General features: G+C 42.1%; 2 protein-coding genes across 3 annotated transcripts in view; one reads left to right on the top strand and one right to left on the bottom strand.

The window, feature by feature from the left end:
- rtcb (RNA 2',3'-cyclic phosphate and 5'-OH ligase) overlaps positions 1-14,742 on the bottom strand; it is a 17,126-nt gene extending 2,384 nt beyond the window's left edge. Inside the window, exons 1-10 of the mRNA XM_039792411.1 lie at positions 14,507-14,742; positions 11,810-11,888; positions 11,654-11,724; positions 10,018-10,117; positions 7,245-7,401; positions 5,950-6,106; positions 5,056-5,215; positions 3,826-4,001; positions 2,220-2,408; positions 948-1,058 (exon numbers count right to left, since the gene is read on the bottom strand). Coding sequence (XP_039648345.1) covers positions 948-1,058; positions 2,220-2,408; positions 3,826-4,001; positions 5,056-5,215; positions 5,950-6,106; positions 7,245-7,401; positions 10,018-10,117; positions 11,654-11,724; positions 11,810-11,888; positions 14,507-14,599 — 1,293 coding nt within the window. The 5' untranslated portion in view covers positions 14,600-14,742. The remainder of the gene's footprint in view (positions 1-947; positions 1,059-2,219; positions 2,409-3,825; positions 4,002-5,055; positions 5,216-5,949; positions 6,107-7,244; positions 7,402-10,017; positions 10,118-11,653; positions 11,725-11,809; positions 11,889-14,506) is intronic.
- A 1,292-nt stretch (positions 14,743-16,034) lies between these two features.
- The window catches only part of fbxo7 (F-box protein 7), a 20,507-nt gene continuing 16,541 nt past the window's right edge, over positions 16,035-20,000 (top strand). Inside the window, exons 1-3 of one of the 2 annotated variants that reach the window (XM_039792198.1) lie at positions 16,035-16,161; positions 17,801-17,923; positions 19,171-19,441. In XM_039792198.1, the coding sequence (XP_039648132.1) occupies positions 17,802-17,923; positions 19,171-19,441 (393 nt within the window). In that variant the 5' untranslated portion in view covers positions 16,035-16,161; position 17,801. Of the gene's footprint in view, positions 16,162-17,726; positions 17,924-19,170; positions 19,442-20,000 lie in introns of both variants that reach the window. The other variant, XM_039792199.1, reaches the window with a different exon arrangement.

Raw genomic sequence — 20,000 nt, 5'->3', positions numbered from 1 at the left:
GAAACACAAACACACACACACACACACACACACACACACACACATCAGAGCTGAAACACACACACATCAGAGCTGAAACACACACACACATCAGAGCTGAAACACACACACACACACACACACACACCAGAGCTGAAACACACACACACACACACACACGAGAGCTGAAACACACACACACAGAGCTGAAACACACCAGAGCTGAAACACACCAGAGCTGAAACACACCAGAGCTGAAACACACACACACACACACACAGAGCTGGACAACAACACACACAGAGCTGAAACACACACACGAGCTGAAACACACACACACACCAGAGCTATAACACACACACACACCAGAGCTATAACACACACACACACCTGAGCTGAAACACACACACACACACACATCTGAGCTGAAACACACACACACACATCTGAGCTGAAACACACCACACACACACATCTGAGCTGAAACACACACACACACATCTGAGCTGAAACACACACAACACATCTGAGCTGAAACACACACACACACATCAGAGCTGAAACACACACACACACACCAGAGCTGAAACACACACACACCAGAGCTGAAACACACACACACACCAACCAGAGCTGAAACACACAAACAAAACAACTCAACCAGAGCTGAAACACACAATACACACCCAACCAGAGCTGAACAACACAACAAAACACACACTGAAACAACAACAAACACACACACACAACACACACACACACACACACACAACAAAAAAAAAAAAAAAAAAAAACACACACACACACACACACACACACACACACACACACACACACACACACACACACACACACACACACACACACACACACACAGTGAAGGGAATGTGTTCCGGCCTAAACATTAGAACTGAAACCTGCCGACTGATTGTTCGGTGAATAAACCGAGAGATATGATAGGCCGTTACCGCTCCGTGGCACGTTGTGCCGAACGTCTCCGTCATGCCCTGCTCCGTCCCGGTGAGGACGTAGCTGCAGGTCCCCATGGTCCCGCCGATCAACACCGGCTGACCGGTGAGCTGTAACCACACACAAAGCACTTCTTAAGCCTCATTAAAGGGTAATAACATGGGACTTTGTTCAACCTGGACCCTATGTTGTCCATGTTTTTGTATCTAAAATGACTGATGGGAACAACAATCTTTCAAACTGGTCCGGTATTAAGCAAAATCTGTCAGAGTCCACCAAAAGTTCTGTTTTTGCCGCTGACCGACTCAGATTATTATTTTAAGTGTCTGACAACATTATGGAAAGGATCCCTACAGAGATAGAGCTTTTAGTTAAAGAGTAAGATCCTTTTTGTTTAACATGAAACAGCCCCGAAATCACCATCACCAAACTCCACCAGACTCCATGTAAATAATCAGGACTTTTAGCGTGTATAGAGCCAGCATATCTCCACCAGACTCCATGTAAATAATCAGGACTTTTAGCGTGTATAGAGCCAGCATATCTCCACCAGACTCCATGTAAATAATCAGGACTTTTAGCGTGTATAGAGCCAGCATATCTCCACCAGACTCCATGTAAATAATCAGGGCTTTTAGAGTGTATAGAGCCAGCATATCTCCACCAGACTCCATGTAAATAATCAGGACTTTTAGCGTGTATAGAGCCAGCATATCTCCACCAGACTCCATGTAAATAATCAGGACTTTTAGCGTGTATAGAGCCAGCATATCTCCACCAGACTCCATGTAAATAATCAGGACTTTTAGCGTGTATAGAGCCAGCATATCTCCACCAGACTCCATGTAAATAATCAGGGCTTTTAGAGTGTATAGAGCCAGCATATCTCCACCAGACTCCATGTAAATAATCAGGACTTTTAGCGTGTATAGAGCCAGCATATCTCCACATGTAAATGGGTGAATTAAGGGTTTATTTCAACCAAACCAGAGTGGTGATTGTTGGAACAGTGGAAAGATGAACCAAGATGGCTTTTGATAGTTTTATTTTGTTTCTGTCCACTTTGAATAAAGTGTGTTTTATGAAGATAAAAATCCTGATTATTTACATGGAGTCTGGTGGAGTTTGGTGATGGTGATTTCGGGGCTGTTTCATGCTAAACTAAAAGGATCTTACTCTTTAACTAAAAGCTCTATCTCTGTAGGGATCCATCCCATGATGTTGTCAGACACTTAAGAGTTACAGTGCAGGTCCAGGGTGAAGAAGTGTACCTGGTAGTCTACGGGGATGAGTGGGTGGTGGGGGGGGAAAGCTCTGGTGGACCCTTTGCGGTGGAGCAGCAGAGTCTTCTGCTTCCCGTCCACCATGTGCTCCTCCACTTTGGCGATGTTGTGCGAAACATCGTAGATGACGTGCATGTCCAGGTCGTCCGGCGTCGTGACAAACACTTTAGAAAAGGCCTGAAACAATAACCAGTAGTGGAAGAAGTATTTAGATCCTTTACTGCAGTACAAGTACTAATACCACACTGTAAAAAAAACTCCTTTACAAGGACCACCATGAACCAATCGCAGAACGGTATGCTCAGAACATTAGATTCCCTAGTTGGCCACACTCTCTATATAAAGGGCACTAGTCTCCCCCCTAGACAGTCTCCCCCCTAGACAGTAGAGGTGTGAATCTTCACTGATCTCCCGATTTGATTACGATTATCATGTCAGCGATTCAATTCGATATCTCGATGCGTCAAATAGATTTTTCTATTAAAGCCATGTAGGATATTTAATTCATAGCTTTTCAAGCTTCAAAAACCAAACATTCTGCAGAGCTCTGATACTAAATAACTTGGATTCATAAAACTATACAGCGCTGAGCACATGGCACTTCCTGAATGTGCAAAAACATACCAGAATATGTAAACAGAAATGTTGTTAGGCCTACATTATATTATAAACAGAAATAATCGATTATGAGCCGGCCGATTATCGATGCAGCATCGTCCATGACCACGATTCGATGCATCGATTATTTGATTAATTTCAACACCTCTAGTAGACAGTCTCCACCTTAGACAGTCTCCACCCTACACAGTCTCCACCCTACACAGTCTCCACCCTACACAGTCTCTAGACAGTCTCCACCCTACACAGTCTCCCCGTTGGACAGTCTCCACCCTAGACAGTCTCCACCCTACACAGTCCCCACCCTAGACAGTCTCCACCCTAGACAGTCTCCACCCTACACAGTTTCTAGACAGTCTCCACCCTAGACAGCCTCTAGACAGTCTCCACCCTACACAGTCTCCACCCTACACAGTCTCCACCCTAGACAGCCTCTAGACAGTCTCCCCCCTACACAGCCTCTAGACAGTCTCCACCCTAGACAGTCTCCACCCTACACAATCTCCACCCTACACAGTCTCCACCCTACACAGACTCCACCCTAGACAGTCTCCACCCTACACAATCTCCACCCTACACAGTCTCCACCCTACACAGTCTCCACCCTAGACAGCCTCTAGACAATCTCCACCCTGCACAATCTCCACCCTGCACAATCTCCACCCTGCACAATCTCCACCCTGGACAATCTCCACCTTAGACAGTCTCCACCTTAGACAGTCTCCACCTTGCACAATCTCCACCCTGCACAGTCTCCACCCTGGACAATCTCCACCCTGCACAGTCTCCACCCTGCACAGTCTCCACCCTGGACAATCTCCACCCTGCACAATCTCCACCCTGCACAATCTCCACCCTGCACAGTCTCCACCCTGCACAATCTCCACCTTAGACAGTCTCCACCTTAGACAGTCTCCACCTTGCACAGTCTCCACCCTGGACAGTCTCTGTCCCATGATGCTCGGCGTGTGTGTACCTGTCGGGTGAGGAAGGTCATGGACGAGCGGTTGACCCAGGCGTAGTTCCCCGCGGCCGCCATGCCCTTCAGGTAGTCCTGGCCTTCCGGCGACATGATGCGAGCGCACGCCAGCTGGCGGTCGTTCACTATGATCTTATCTCTCTTCATCGCCTTCTCCATGGCAACCAGAGCGTCTGTACAACAACATTTATGTATTTTAAAACAACATCTGGATTCATTTAAAGTCGCTTTGTAAAGAATTCACGTTTATCAAAATTGTTTAAATTAGTTCTTCTTCGGACATTAAAACACAAATCTTTAAACATTTATATTGACGGATATTCATGTCATCCTTGAGTTCAAAATGTCAAAATGAGCTTCATGTTCTTTACAAACCAAAACTTTATGAACCTTATAAACTTTACGAACTTTACAGACTTTACGGACCAAACTTTATAAACTTTATGAACCCACCAGACTCCATGTAAATAATCAGGACTTTTAGCGTGTATAGAGCCAGCATATCTCCACCAGACTCCATGTAAATAATCAGGACTTTTAGCGTGTATAGAGCCAGCATATCTCCACCAGACTCCATGTAAATAATCAGGACTTTTAGCGTGTATAGAGCCAGCATATCTCCACCAGACTCCATGTAAATAATCAGGACTTTTAGCGTGTATAGAGCCAGCATATCTCCACCAGACTCCATGTAAATAATCAGGACTTTTAGCGTGTATAGAGCCAGCATATCTCCACCAGACTCCATGTAAATAATCAGGACTTTTAGCGTGTATAGAGCCAGCATATCTCCACATGTAAATGGGTGAATTAAGGGTTTATTTCAACCAAACCAGAGTGGTGATAGTTGGAACAGTGGAAAGATGAACCAAGACGGACTTTGGTAGTTTTATTTAGTTTCTGTCCACTTTGAATGAAGTGTGTTTTACGATGATAAAAGTCCTGATTATTTACATGGAGTCTGGTGGAGATATGCTGGCTCTATACACACTAAAAGTCCTGATTATTTACATTGAGTCTGGTGGAGTTTGGTGATGGTGATTTCGGGGCTGTTTCATGTTAAACTAAAAGGATCTTACTCTTTAACTAAAAGCTCTATCTCTGTAGGGATCCTTTCCATAGATACCAACGTGCACCCACCCACCCCCCCCCCATACAGACTTCAGGAACCAAACTTTAAACTTTCTGAACGTGTCCTCCAGGTGTGTGTTGAGCGGCGATTCCTACCTGTGGCGACCTGGTGTCCGAGCCCTCGGCTGCCGCTGTGGATCATCACGCACACCTGACCTTTGTGGTCGATGCCCATCTTCTTGGCAGCGTAGTCGTTGTAGATCTCGTCCACCACCTGGATCTCAGCGTAGTGGTTTCCTGCTCCCAGAGTCCCCAGCTGCAACGCAACGGGAAGGCGATTAAAAACAGGGACGTTACTACAATATGATCCAATGAAAGACCAAGGGGGGGCAAGCCTCTCTCCAAAACGCGTAGCTCCTATGGCGCCATTTAGATGCTACCAAGCCATCACCTCCCGTTAGCATCCCATTGACTCCCATTCATTCTGACGTCACTTTGACAGAGAATAACTTTACATCTGAAGCGTTTAAAGACTATTTGTCCGTTGTTTATTTCTAAAGAAACACGACAATGTATAAAAGGCTCCATTACCTTGTAGCTCACGTTATGGCTCCGTAGCAGACGCTTTTATAACAATAGGCTAACGATTGGGTCATAACCACGAGACTTACTGTCACACAGTAGAGGAATTACCGTATAGTACAGGAGAAGCTCACAGGCAGTTTGGACTTCCATTATCTGTTTAGGTTTAATGACTAATGTTAACTAGCATGTCAGTGATCAGTAATTAGCCTGTGCCTATGTTATCTCCTTACATATACCTACGCTCTCCGTCTCTGTAAGATTGGGAATGATTGAGATTTCTCTCGGCACAGCTACCAGAAGACTTCACACTTTCAGACAGGTTGCTCACGTCACATCTACGTCTTCAAGCTCAGTTGGAGGCTGCTCAGTAACGCTCAGCCAGCACCGGGAAAGAGACTTCTGATATCCTTCACTGGTCAAGTTATGTGTAAATAAAGATATTTGCCCCCGGGGCTGCTGGGATACCTGCGGCAGGCCTCTCTTCTTGGCCTTGGAGGAGACTTTGTTGGGGTCGGCCTGCAGCATACGGCCGTACTCCTCGCAGTGCTCCTTGTCCTCGGCCCAGGCGTACCCCTCCCTCAGAGACCAGTCCACTCCCATCTCCAGAGCTTCCTCCAGGTCCCTGAACACAACACGCACACATCTCATCAACAGTCCACTCCCATCTCCAGAGCTTCCTCCCGGTCCCTGAACACAACACACATATTTCATCAACAGTCCACTCCCATCTCCAGAGCCTCCTCCAGGTCCCTGAACACAACACGCACATCTCATCCACACTCTCGAATATATTGGGCATAAACAGGAGGCAGCGTGTATATGTAAGAGACTTCAGATACAGTATTAGGGGACCACTAAGGTCTATATAAAAGAGACTTCAGATACAGTATTAGGAGTCCACTAAGGTCTATATAAAAGAGACTTCAGATACAGTATTAGGGGACCACTAAGGTCTATATAAAAGATACTTCAGATACAGTATTAGGGGACCACTAAGGCCTATATAAAAGACTTCAGATACAGTATTAGGGGACCACTAAGGTCTATATAAAAGAGACTTCAGATACAGTATTAGGGGCCCACTAAGGTCTATATAAAAGAGACTTCAGATACAGTATTAGGAGACCACTAAGGTCTATATAAAAGAGACTTCAGATACAGTATTAGGGGACCACTAAGGTCTATATAAAAGATACTTCAGATACAGTATTAGGGGACCACTAAGGCCTATATAAAAGACTTCAGATACAGTATTAGGGGACCACTAAGGTCTATATAAAAGATACTTCAGATACAGTATTGGGGGACCACTAAGGTCTATATAAAAGAGACTTCAGATACAGTATTAGGGGACCACTAAGGTCTATATAGAAGACTTCAGATACAGTATTAGGAGTCCACTAAGGTCTATATAAAATAGACTTCAGATACAGTATTAGGAGTCCACTAAGGTCTATATAAAAGAGACTTCAGATACAGTATTAGGAGTCCACTAAGGTCTATATAAAAGAGACTTCAGATACAGTATTAGGGGACCACTAAGGTCTATATAAAAGAGACTTCAGATACAGTATTAGGGGACCAGTAAGGCCTATATAAAAGCATCCAAAGAGCACCATGTCATGGGACCTTTAATACATCCATGGTGGAGACTCTGCCCATTACTGGTAGTTGGTCATGGTAACATTAGTAGCTGAACCATAACATAACAGTGTAAATGAAGCCATGGAGACTTCAGAGTCCCTGAGTTTGCTCCTTACTTGGCCCCCATGGGGATGACTCCCTTGGACCCAACCCCCACGGGGATGTGGTCGAACAGCGCCTGGGCCAGCTGCTCCTTCACCGGTTGGACGTCCCCTTCGTCCAGGTTCGTCCTCAGCAGACGTACGCCGCAGTTTATGTCGAAACCGACGCCGCCTGCCAAACACAACGTGGTGCATATTTAAAAGATGGGTGTTTTTTTGCCGGGCTTTCCCCCTTTATTTGAGAGTGACAATGGATAAGACAGGAAAAGTGGGAGAGAGATGGGGGATGACATGCAGTAAAAGTTCCACAGGCCGGACTCGAACCTGCGCAGCTGCAAAGGACTCAGCCTACGTGGGGCGCACGCTCCTACTGGGTGAGCTAGAGGCCGCCCCAACGTGGTGCACATTTAGACTTTTATTAGGGGTGGCACGGCTCGGAGCGTGTGCGCGCTGCACGGTCCGTCAGTACACTGTTAATGGTCACTGTTGGAGCCATTTCATTGGCAATCAGCGTGTGATGCTGGGGGTGGAAACGTTTATTTAAAAAGGAACACACCGACTTATTGTGAATTTATCTTATTCACCGTAACCCCCAGAGTAAGACAAGTCCATACATACTCTTCTCATCTCCGTGCATGCTGTAACGCTGTCTGACGGCTCCAGCATTAGCTTAGCCTAGCACAGATCCTGCAGGTAACTGGTTCCAACTAGCCTACTGCTCCGAATTGTGACAAAAGTGACAAAATAACACCAACATGTTCCTGTTTCCATGTTGTGATTTGTAGAGTCACAGCGTGTACAAAAAACAACGTAACATGAGACACAGCCGTCTTCTAACCGTAAACAAACCGGGAACTATATTCTCAGACAGGCTTGCTGCAAAGCAAATCACTCCGCCCAAGTACTATATTCTTCCGCCTGAGAATATAGTTCCCGGTTTGTTTACGGTTAGAAGACGGCTGTGTCTCATGTTGCGTTGTTTTTTGTACATGCTGTGACTCTATAAATCACAACATGTAAATAGGAACATGTTGGTGTTATTTTGTCACTTATTGGGAGCAGTAGGATTACTGGAACCAGTTACCTGCAGGTTCTGTTATGGGCTGATGCTGCTGGAGCCGTCAGACAGCGTTACAGCACGCACAGAGATGAGAAGGGTATGTATGGACTGGTCTAACTCTGGGGGTTACAGTGAATAAGATAAAGTCCCAATAAGAGATGAGAAGGGTATGTATGGACTGGTCTAACTCTGGGGGTTACAGTGAATAAGATAAAGTCCCAATAAGAGATGAGAAGGGTATGTATGGACTAGTCTAACTCTGGGGGTTACAGTGAATAAGATAAAGTCCCAATAAGAGATGAGAAGGGTATGTATGGACTAGTCTAACTCTGGGGGTTACAGTGAATAAGATAAAGTCCCAATAAGAGATGAGAAGGGTATGTATGGACTGGTCTAACTCTGGGGGTTACGGTGAATAAGATAAAGTCCCAATAAGTCGGCGCGTTCCTTTAAATGTGGCCTAATTGCTTCAGCTGTGTTGCGCACAGCAAGGTCACAGTTGTTGTTTTTTATGTGGTTACGTGTATGATAACATGGCAAGATTAAAAGAAGAATTATTATTTTGTTCGATTATTTTGCCGTTTACTTCAAATAAACGGATCACCATATCCAACTTTAAGTTTGAACTCTTGGACAAGTTATTCATTGGCAATGGTTTGTTCAAAAACAACGCATCTACACCGATGCCACGCGATAATTACCGACCAAACAAAAGGAACAAATGTGCGCCAACAGTCACTAACCACTTCCTGCCGTAGTGGCCACTTTCGACGAACTCAACACGTGGCAGCTGATTGGACGAACGCGTCACGTGGGTCTGGCTGCTCCCGAAATTTCAAAACAGACTCTTACAGCGTCTCGTTCTGAATATGATCTCATATTGTGCTAAAATAGTTCACCGAAACGTGTTTCTGAAACATTTGAAGAGAGAAATAGGCTATACGGTTGCTGAATCCGTCTGTTTTTTTGATCGACAAAGGTCATTTTGAAAGATTTTTTAAATCAGATTTTGAGAGGCGGCGAGCCGAGCCGACCGCTGTGGCGTGCTGCAGGTCACGTCACGTGTAGAAATGGCGAGAGGGAGAGATAAGGAAGGCTGCCCGGAGCTGGAGGATGCACCAGCGTCGTATCTAGTCTGGTGTGTGGGAACATTTTGGGATTTCATGTTACCTATGATGAAATAAAACAATAGGTAGAACTGCCACTGTGTGCATGCATTGTGCAACATGCATTCAATATGCTAATTTTAGCTATATATATATATATATATATATATATATATGCTGAAGTATATTCTGGAGTGTTAAAGATTAAAAGAAAAAATAACAAGAACCTACAGAACCGAAAACCGTGATACGAACCGAACCACCCCTAACTTTTATAGAGTCTGATTTTATCTCCTCACAGCAGCTAATCGTCTAACATCAGGGACTCATCTTCTGTTAATATTAATTACATTTAGCATGAGTTATTTTCCTAAAACATAGGGTTGTTTCACATCTGAAAGTCCGGACCAGAAAGAACAATATAATTATATATCTTTAATATTTTCTCTGCTCTGATAGCCGACAGCTCTCCCTCTCTCTTACGTTCACACTAACCACTGAGGAGCCTTTAAAAAGGAGCTATGCTTCTCTTATAACACCACGATATCCTGCCAGAACGTCCTGGATTTGGTCCCAAAGTCTTGAGTCTGTCTGAGAATAATAAACTAAATGTGTGTCGTACCTGGAGACACCACAGCATCGGGGTTGTTCATGTCGAAGGCAGCCATGTTTCCGATCGCAAATCCATATCCGGAGTGAACGTCTGGGAGACCGATGGACCTCTGTGGAGCCATTAAGCACACAGTACAGTCAGCATGGAGCTTTTGCTGTCCAATTAAAAAGGGTCATTTTGGTATTATTCAATATATTTCCCCATGTTTTTGTTTCTCTGTGACTAATGTGAACAAAAATGGTTTAAGTTGGTCCAGTATTGAGTGAGAATGCTGTAACTGGCAGCCATGAACCGGGCTGTAATTTAACCCTACAGGACAAAAATTCAGTTTCCGTCCACTAAAAGTTCTGTTTTTGCCGCTGACAGACTGAGATTATTATTCTAAGTGTCTGACAACATTATGGGATGGATCCCTACAGAGATAGACCTTTTAGTTAAAGAGTAAGATCCTTTTAGTTTAACATGAAACAGCCCTGAAATCACCGTCACCAAACTCCACCAGACTCCATGTAAATAATCAGGACTTTTAGCGTGTATAGAGCCAGCATATCTCCACCAGACTCCATGTAAATAATCAGGACTTTTAGTGTGTATAGAGCCAGCATATCTCCACCAGACTCCATGTAAATAATCAGGACTTTTAGTGTGTATAGAGCCAGCATATCTCCACCAGACTCCATGTAAATAATCAGGACTTTTAGCGTGTATAGAGTCAGCATATCTCCACCAGACTCCATGTAAATAATTAGGACTTTTAGCATGTATAGAGCCAGCATATCTCCACCAGACTCCATGTAAATAATTAGGACTTTTAGCGTGTATAGAGCCAGCATATTTCCACCAGACTCCATGTAAATAATCAGGACTTTTAGCGTGTATAGAGCCAGCATATCTCCACCAGACTCCATGTAAATAATCAGGACTTTTAGTGTGTATAGAGCCAGCATATCTCCACCAGACTCCATGTAAATAATCAGGACTTTTAGTGTGTATAGAGCAGCATATCTCCACCAGACTCCATGTAAATAATCAGGACTTTTAGCGTGTATAGAGCCAGCATATCTCCACCAGACTCCATGTAAATAATCAGGACTTTTAGCGTGTATAGAGCCAGCATATCTCCACCAGACTCCATGTAAATAATCAGGACTTTTAGCGTGTATAGAGCCAGCATATCTCCACATGTAAATGGGTGAATTAAGGGTTTATTTCAACCAAACCAGAGTGGTGATTGTTGGAACAGTGGAAAGATGAACCAAGACGGCTTTTGATAGTTTTATTTAGTTTCTGTCCACTTTGAATGAAGTGTGTTTTATGAAGATAAAAATCCTGATTATTTACATGGAGTCTGGTGGAGTTTGGTGATGGTGATTTCGGGGCTGTTTCATGTTAAACTAAAAGGATCTTACTCTTTAACTAAAAGCTCTATCTCTGTAGGGATCCATCCCATAATGTTCTCAGACACTTAGAATAATAATCTGAGTCTGTCAGCACCAACAACAGAACTTTTAGTGGATGCTGACTGACGCAAACAGGGCACAATTTCCCATTAACATCACATCGCAGCTCGTTTCTCTCTCTTAATACTGGACCAATTTCAGAGATTCCTGCTCCCATCAGTCACTCGGACACATTGTGTACTCACGTGTACAATCCCCGGCAGTGCCGCCACGTTCCCGATTTGTTTCATGGCTGGAAGGAATCCACCCACACCGCCTGAAGGACAGAAACCATAAATGAAGTCAGACAGACTTCAGAGCGATTTCACCGGGTGAAGAGTGGCGGTGAAACAGCAGCTGACCTCTCCCTCCGCAGGCCTGGCGAAGCTCCTCAAACATCAGTTTCTCCAGAGGTTCGTTCACGTAGAAGACTCCCTCCACCTGAGAGAAGAAAAGGTCTGGTTAATGCGTCGGTCCGAATCTTCACGTAGACTCTGAGGATTGTTGAGCTTTAATACAATCAATCACTATAATAAAAACGTACGATGACACCATCCTTATCATGGTCACTCTAATCTACCACATCTATCTCCTACTACATCTATGAAGGTGGTGATGGAGCAGTGGATATGACACATGCCTTTGGTGTGGGAGACCTGAGTTTGATTCCCACTGCGATACATCAACCAATGTGTCCCTGAGCAAGGCACTTAACCCCTAGTTGCTCCAGAGGAGTGCTACCTCTGACATATATAGTAATTGGAAGTCGCTTTGGATAAAAAGCGTCAGCTAAATGACATGTAATGTAATATCCACTTCCACCGGATGTCCCTCTTTTCAGATGTCAGTGTTCGGATGTCCTGTCTCCTTCCTCTGTCTCTGTGTTGGCGCTCTAACCTCCAGCTGATTTGTGAGGACTATGGTTAACTGCTCCTCAGATCTCTGCAGGGTAAATCCAGACAGCTAGCTAGACTGTCTGTCTGTCTGTCTAACTGCTCCTCAGATCTCTGCAGGGTAAATACAGACAGCTAGCTAGATTATCTGTCTGTCTGTCTGTCTGTCTGTCTGTCTGTCTGTCTGTCTGTCTGTCTGTTTGTCTGTTCCTCAGATCTCTGCAGGGTAAATACAGACAGCTAGCTAGACTATCTGTCCAATCTGAGTTTTCTGTTGCACGACTAAAACTACTTTTGAACGTGCACTAGGGTAGCGCCGTAGATCTTTGCCCGAACATGACCGGACCCGACAGGTTCGGTCTTAATTTCTATCATTTTACTCGGGCTCGGGCTTGCGCTCCGGGTTGCGCGGTAAATGAGCGGCCAGGTTGCGTTTCGATTAGTGTGAAACTGGATGCTGAGGAGGTGAAACGGAGGCTGGCCTCTGGAGGACTTCTTTTATTTCTTTGTTCCAACTTCCAAGTGGCAGATAGCCTCCGTTAGACATGAATAAATTATGGTAAATCTTTTTTTATAAATTACTCATTCTTGACAAAAGGCAAAAGAGCTGTGTGTGTGCGTGGGCACATTTCAATAATGTCAGGCTGTTAATCGGTTCAGGTTTTTAAAAAGCTGTCATCAAAACGTACTTGTCGGGCTCGGGCCTTATTGGGCCAAACTTTTAAGGCCAAGCTCTACACTAGGGCTGGTCAATATATCGATATTATATCGACATTAATATATTAAACTTGATATCGTCTTAGATTTTGGATATCGTGATATGACACAAGTTGTCTTTTCCTGGTTTTAAAGGCTGCATTACAGTAAAGTGATGTACTTTTCTGAACTTACCAGACTGTTCTAGCTGTTCTATTATTTGCCTTTACCCAACTTATACATTATTGGTGATTATTTATCAAAACTCATTGTGTTAATATTTTGGGAAAGCATCAATAGTCACACTACAATATCGCCATTGAGGTATTTTGTCAAAGATATCGTGATATTTGATTTTTGCCATATCGCCCAGCTCTAACGTACACACGTTCCACCAAAACCAGTTCCTTCCCGAGACTATTTAGCAGAGGCACCGTGGCTCCGTCTGGAGCTTAGCCCCGCCCAAGATGATTGTGATTGGTTTAAAGGAATGCCAATAAACCAGAGCACGTTTTTATCCCATCCCAGAATGCTGTGTGGACAATGCCAGACTATGGTCAATCCAGTTCAATCTCTTGATATCATATAATTTCAAAGATCCAGTCTTGGTCAGATTATACTCTGCTGATTTCCATTAGAAAAAACTATAAATTATGATTTAAGATGCCTACGTAGCCAAACAGTACACTATATTTAGATTTATGTTACATGTTTTCATATCACTAGGATCCACCCTTTAATTCGGCTACTATTTCATAGCTAACAATGCTATCACTAAACTACGTCAGCGGGTTTTATCTTTGGTTTACGGCTGATATCGGCGACAGTTTTCATTGGTTCTTGTGACTACATACAGTTTATTATTGTTATATATTCAGAAGGGAGTCCCTGCCTGGTTAAAGTCTATGTGCTAACTGACTGTATAGGTATTGTTTGGGCCTATATCTCTTAACCAAAGGCATTGGATCCTTATAAAATATTGGTTTATGTTACAAAAAAAACCTGAGTTTTATTCTCTCAATTTTATATCAATTTTAAAACCCCAGTCTAGTTCAGATTATACTCCGCGACTTTCCATTAGAAAAACTGTCAATTATGACTTAAAATGCCTACGTAGCCAAACTGCACACTATATTTTGATTTATTTTACATGTTTGCTTATCAGTAGGATCCACCCTTTAATTCGGCTACTATTTTATAGCTAATAGTGGTATCACTAAACTACGTCAGCAGGTATTAACTTGGGTTAACGGCGGATTTCAGGGATATTTTTCATTGGTTCTTGTGACTACATACGGTTCATTATTACTAAATTAAGTGTATTAGTTTCATATTTCAGAATGGAGTCCCTGCCTGGTTAAAATCCACATAACTAGCCAACATGTGCTAACTGTATAGTTAACTGTAATGCTGTAAGCTAACCTGCTAGCTGGCCACGTTAACAGCTGAAAAGTGTGTCCGGAGTCTCACCTGCATGTTTGGGACAAAGCCTTTCTTAATCCTCCAGCAGTTCTTGCCCTTCTTCTCCAGATACTGGAGCTCATCGTTATAACTCCGACTCATGGTCCTGAGCAGAGAAGGTTTGATGTTAACAAGAGTTTAATGCTGCGTTTCACCGGTAGCCTGTCAGCAGTAATAGCGGTACGGAAGCCCACAAGCGGTCTGACAGAAAAACCAAACGCGGATGATTTGTTTTCGTTTGTTTTCTTCAATGTTAGCTTCTTATTATTATTCGTGGTTTATTGGCGGTTGGCAAACCAACTTAAAGGTGCATTACCGCCACCAATTGGACTGGAGTATGAACGAGAGATAAATTCAGGGAATAAATTTAAAATTTAAAATTTAAAATGAATTAAAAAATTTTAAATTAATTTAAAATTTAAATAACTAAGCATTTAAATAACTAAAAAACTAAATAGACATGTAAATAAATAAATAAATCCTCTTTACTAAATCAAGTTGTCTTAGAAACTCAATAATATAGTGATATACCTTGCCGGCTGTTTTCCCCAAAAGCCCTGACTGTTGAATATTATATTCTTTTGTATGTATTTTATTGAATTTACATCCTTTAGGAGATTGTGTATTCTTATGTTTGTAATGTTTTCAAAGTTAATTTTATTAAAAAAACGCTGATGTTAATTTGGCATGATGCATGGAATTTGTAACTTTTAATGGAAGCGAAATGAAGATACAAATAGTGACTTTTTTGCTAAAAATACAGAACTCATAAAGTGATGGTAAGTGGTATTTAAAAGTTTATGTTATTGTTCCCGAGCCAGAGTGTTCGCTAACAAATAAACTGCTCGCTTGTCGTAGTTGTAGTCAAATAAGTTTAGTCAAGTGTTTGTTAGCAGAGCGGCGAGCGGCCTTCAAAATAAAAGCATGATTATCTCCCTATAATATAATTAAAAAAAAAATGTAATTAACACATTTACAGTACAATTTATTGTTGACATGTTTATCACACTGTCAACAATAACTCATTATATGGTTATGTATATACAAACATATTTTTTAATATATATCTTTTTTAACAAAAACACTAATACAAAAAATTATATCTATGGAATTAACCTTCAAGATCAATCCTTAACAGATTTAAGACAGAATTAAATAGAATTCAAATCAATAACAATGACAAAGACATAGACTAACTGTTGATTATTTTAAAATCTGATCAATGTCTTTTTATATTTCCAGGTGTTTCTTTTATATTTGGTCTCAGTTCCTTTTTATGCCCTATGCAAATCTATCTATCTATCTATCTATCTATCTATCTATCTATCTATCTATCTATCTATCTATCTATCTATCTATCTATCTATCTATCTATCTATCTATCTATCTATCTATCTATCTATCTATCTATCTATCTATCTATCTATCTATCTATCTATCTATCTATCTATCTATCATCTAGCTATCTAGATGATAGATAGATAGATAGATGCTTATTTTGCTATTTATTTTGAAATTCTTCATTTTGAAACCGGAAGCTGTGTTTTTAGCTGTGCCGTTTTGACGCTGCTGTCTCTCGCCGCTCCTCCTGGGTCTGTTTACAGATGCAACTCTTCAGAGAAATGTGATAAAACGAGCTGGATTTAATCACTTTAATCCCTCATGTAAGTATCGGCACTATTCTCACTGCTTTTATCACCACATCGTCTTTCAAACAAGTCAACTAGCTAACCTTGTTAGCACTAGCTAGCTAAGTTTAACTAGCAGAGCTGCACTGTTACGCAGCAACTTAAAACGTTAGTTAACGTTCAGCCCAGAAACGAAAACGAAACGTTTTAATTTCTTCTTAAATAACAAATCAGATTTAATTCCAGCCTTCTGATAGATTAGTTGAATCTGTTTCTGTGTTGTTTTATTTATTTTTGCAATAATAATAATAATATGTGGACGGTTTTGTCTTGTTGTCATGTTATCTTCCAAACTCTTAAATCCCTAACGTTAGTTAACGGAAAATGTAAAGTTTTTTTAGTATCTGAATTTTATGCCGAATTATTAAATACAGTCTGGTTTCAGGCTAACATAAAAGCTACAGTAATCCCAACACCAAGAAACTACTTTAATGACTCATCAAGAATTTTAAATATGGAGATTCCTGACGGAGTTTTGTACTAGAAATATAGCAAATTAATGACGTTTTTTGCATCTGAATTTTTTTGCCGAATTATTAAATACAGTCTGCTTTCAGGCTAACATAAAACTACAGTACTCCCAACACCAAAAAAACTACTTTAATGACTCATCAAGGATTTAAAAGATGGATATTCCTGACGGAGTTTTGTACTAGAAAGATAGCACATTAATGACTCCTGGAGCTTTCGTTTTGGCCATATAATCCGCATAATTTGAATCTTAACAATGGACCATTCTCGGCCTGCACGATTGAATCAGGATTTTTTAACTTAGAATTGATATCACGATGATTTTTTTTCTAACGAAGTGTAATGTTTATTGCACACATGAACCATGACAAAACAAAACCAATTAGTAGTACCAAACATTAGAGATGCACCGATAGAGCGGCCGGTGACCGGAATTGGCCGGTTTTCACGTGCTCGGCCACGACCCGTGACCGGCAGGTCAGTCTGACATATGGTGATTTCATGTCAATGCTGCAATGAACTGACAACAGAAGTTGTACAGTTCTCAAGGACGCACGGACGCCACAGCACGCTCTCTTTGTGTGAAGCGCGTGTCGGCGCTATTCTCCCACATGTAGGAGACCTGGTGAGTTAACCTGCAGCATGTCAGCTGTTTGGACATTCTTCAGCGTGTGTGCAGAAGATAACAAGTTTACAACATGCAACACCTGCAAGGAGACAGTAGGGCGTGGAGGGACCACACCAAGAACCAGAATCACATTTCTTTAGTGTGATATTAGATGTGAGAAGAAAGAAATGGTTCTAACATTGGTCTCTAGATGTGTGTGAATGTCCCACACCAGGAGTCATTTATATAGTTCTATTTTATAGTGATCCTTTATCTGTTCAACACATGTTCTATTAAAGAAAAGATAGAAAATAAATATTTATGTGTGCTGTAAAGTGGTTAGAAAACATTTAATTGGAATCGGCTAAAATCAGTATCGGCTGGTCTAACTCAAAGAAAATCGGAAATCGGAATATGCCTGGAAAGTTGTAATCGGTGCATCTCTAGTCTTTGCCCCTTTTAGTTACAGTGACAGAGTCTGGATTCTTTGTCTGATGCTCTTGTTGAGAGGTGAATCTGTTGATGTTTGGCGTGCAGCATGAAGCTGCGAGTTCGGATCCGGCGGCAGACGACCAGGCTGGAGTTACCGGGAGAAGAAGCCAGTCTGAGCGAGCTCACAGACCTCATCAGGGAGACGCTTCTGTCTTCTCACGGACTCAGGTCAGACACCCTTGGAGCCTTTAGACCTGATTACAGCTGATGGGTGATGTGGAGAGAATCAAATAGAGCCCGACTGATTTAAAAAGAAAAAAAAAAATAATAATAATAATAATAAATTTGGTGATTTAAAAATCAGATATTTCAATTTATCGGCCAATACATATATATATTTTTTAAATCCAGAAATGCATAACAAAACAAACAGATTTCCCTAATATTAGTTATTTGTAGTTATTTATCACTAAAATAATATGATAATGCAGTTTAAAAATAAACTTCTTTGTTTTATTGTCGCAACAGAACATCAAAATATATTAAAGTTCTGATAAATAAAATATACAAAAATACAAATTTAAGATATGAAATTTTAAAGGGTTAAACACGAGTGTTGGCGATAGCGCCCTCTGGTGGACAGACTATGGGACGCCAATGCTCAGAACATGGTTGAAGGGGGTTTCGTCCGTTTTTATGTTTTAAATATTCATTTATCGGCCGTTATAAATGCAGATTCTGATAGTTCGGAAAATGCTTAATGTTGGCCGATAATATCTGCCCGCCGATTTATCTGCCTGGCTCTAGAATCAAATATCGTGATATTTTTGACCACATACAGTACAGGCCAAAAGTTTGGACCCACCTTCTCATTCAATGCGTTTCCTTTTTATTTTCATGACTGTTTACATTGTAGATTCTCACTGAAGGCATCAAAACTATGAATGAACACATATGGAATTATGTACTTAACAAAAAAGTGTGAAATAACTGAAAACATGTCTTATATTTTAGATTCTTCAAAGTAGCCACCCTTTGCTTTTTTTGATAACTCTGCAAACCCTTGGTGTTCTCTCAATGAGCTTCATGAGGTAGTCACCTGAAATGGTTTTACCTTCACAGGTGTGCTTTGTCAGGGTTCATTAGTGGAAGTTTTTCCTTATTAATAAAAAAGCAAAGGGTGGCTACTTTGAAGAATCTAAAATATAAGACATGTTTTCAGTTATTTCACACTTTTTTGTTAAGTACATAATTCCATATGTGTTCATTCATAGTTTTGATGCCTTCAGTGAGAATCTACAATGTAAATAGTCATGAAAATAAAAAGGAAACGCATTGAATGAGAAGGTGTGTCCAAACTTTTGGCCTGTACTGTACATCAATGTGTCATTTTTCAGTTGCGAGTCCTGACGTTAAAGTCCTGTTCTGGTCCCGGTGCCGGCAGTAGAAACGGTGTTATTATTGTTCTGTTTCAGTGCAGACACACAGTTCAGCTTGTCGCTCAACGGCTCGGAGGTCCTGTCCGACTCCGGCGAGACGCTGTCGTCCTGCGGCATCGTGTCCGGGGATCTGATCTGCGTCGTCCTGCCTGAGTCGGCAGCCGATGGCGCCTCCACCGGCGCCGCCAACGGGACGACCGGCAGCGGCGCGGAGGCCCAGAGGCGACAGCAGCAGCATAACCAACAGAACCAGCAGAACCAACAGAACCAACAGAACCAACAGACTGCTGCCATCACATCCAACCAGGTGAGCGCTTCACTGGTCTCTCGCTTTGGCAGACCCTCCTCCATAGCACTGCGGAGGAAGGTCTGGCTGTGTGGACTGTGTTTACAAACTTTCCAATCCATCGTTTTATGAGAGCATAACCTATATATACTAGTGTAGACCTTTGGTATCATTTCGGGCATTATTAGTGGGGTCATTTAAGAGATACAAACGTGGGTCCATTAGCCCCTGCGCTAAGCTACTCAGCGGCTAACGCTACTCTAGCTAACTCTCCCAATGTTAGACCCAGGTGAAAAAAGCTTCTGGGGGGGTGTTTGGCTCGAGGTCATGGTGCAAAGGACCCTAGGGTGAGTTACTCCGAACCATCACTTTAATATAACCGTACAAAACCAGTAGTTCTGTGTGAAATTAGACATTGAGCAGCCCCCATATTGCCAAAATGGTATGATCCTCGTTTCATAATAACACCCGCGAAGATTCGACTGTGAGATTGGTGGTCGAATCAGGCTCTGCATATCGATGCATCGAATCTTCCACTATTCGGGGTCACCCCTAGAATTCGCTTTATTTCAGAAAGCAG

Source organism: Perca fluviatilis, chromosome 23 (genome assembly GCF_010015445.1).
Source record: "Perca fluviatilis chromosome 23, GENO_Pfluv_1.0, whole genome shotgun sequence".
NCBI classification, from domain to species: Eukaryota; Metazoa; Chordata; class Actinopteri; order Perciformes; family Percidae; genus Perca; species Perca fluviatilis.
The sequence above is the reverse complement of the archived record's forward strand: the minus strand, read 5'-3'. Positions and strand labels throughout refer to the sequence as shown.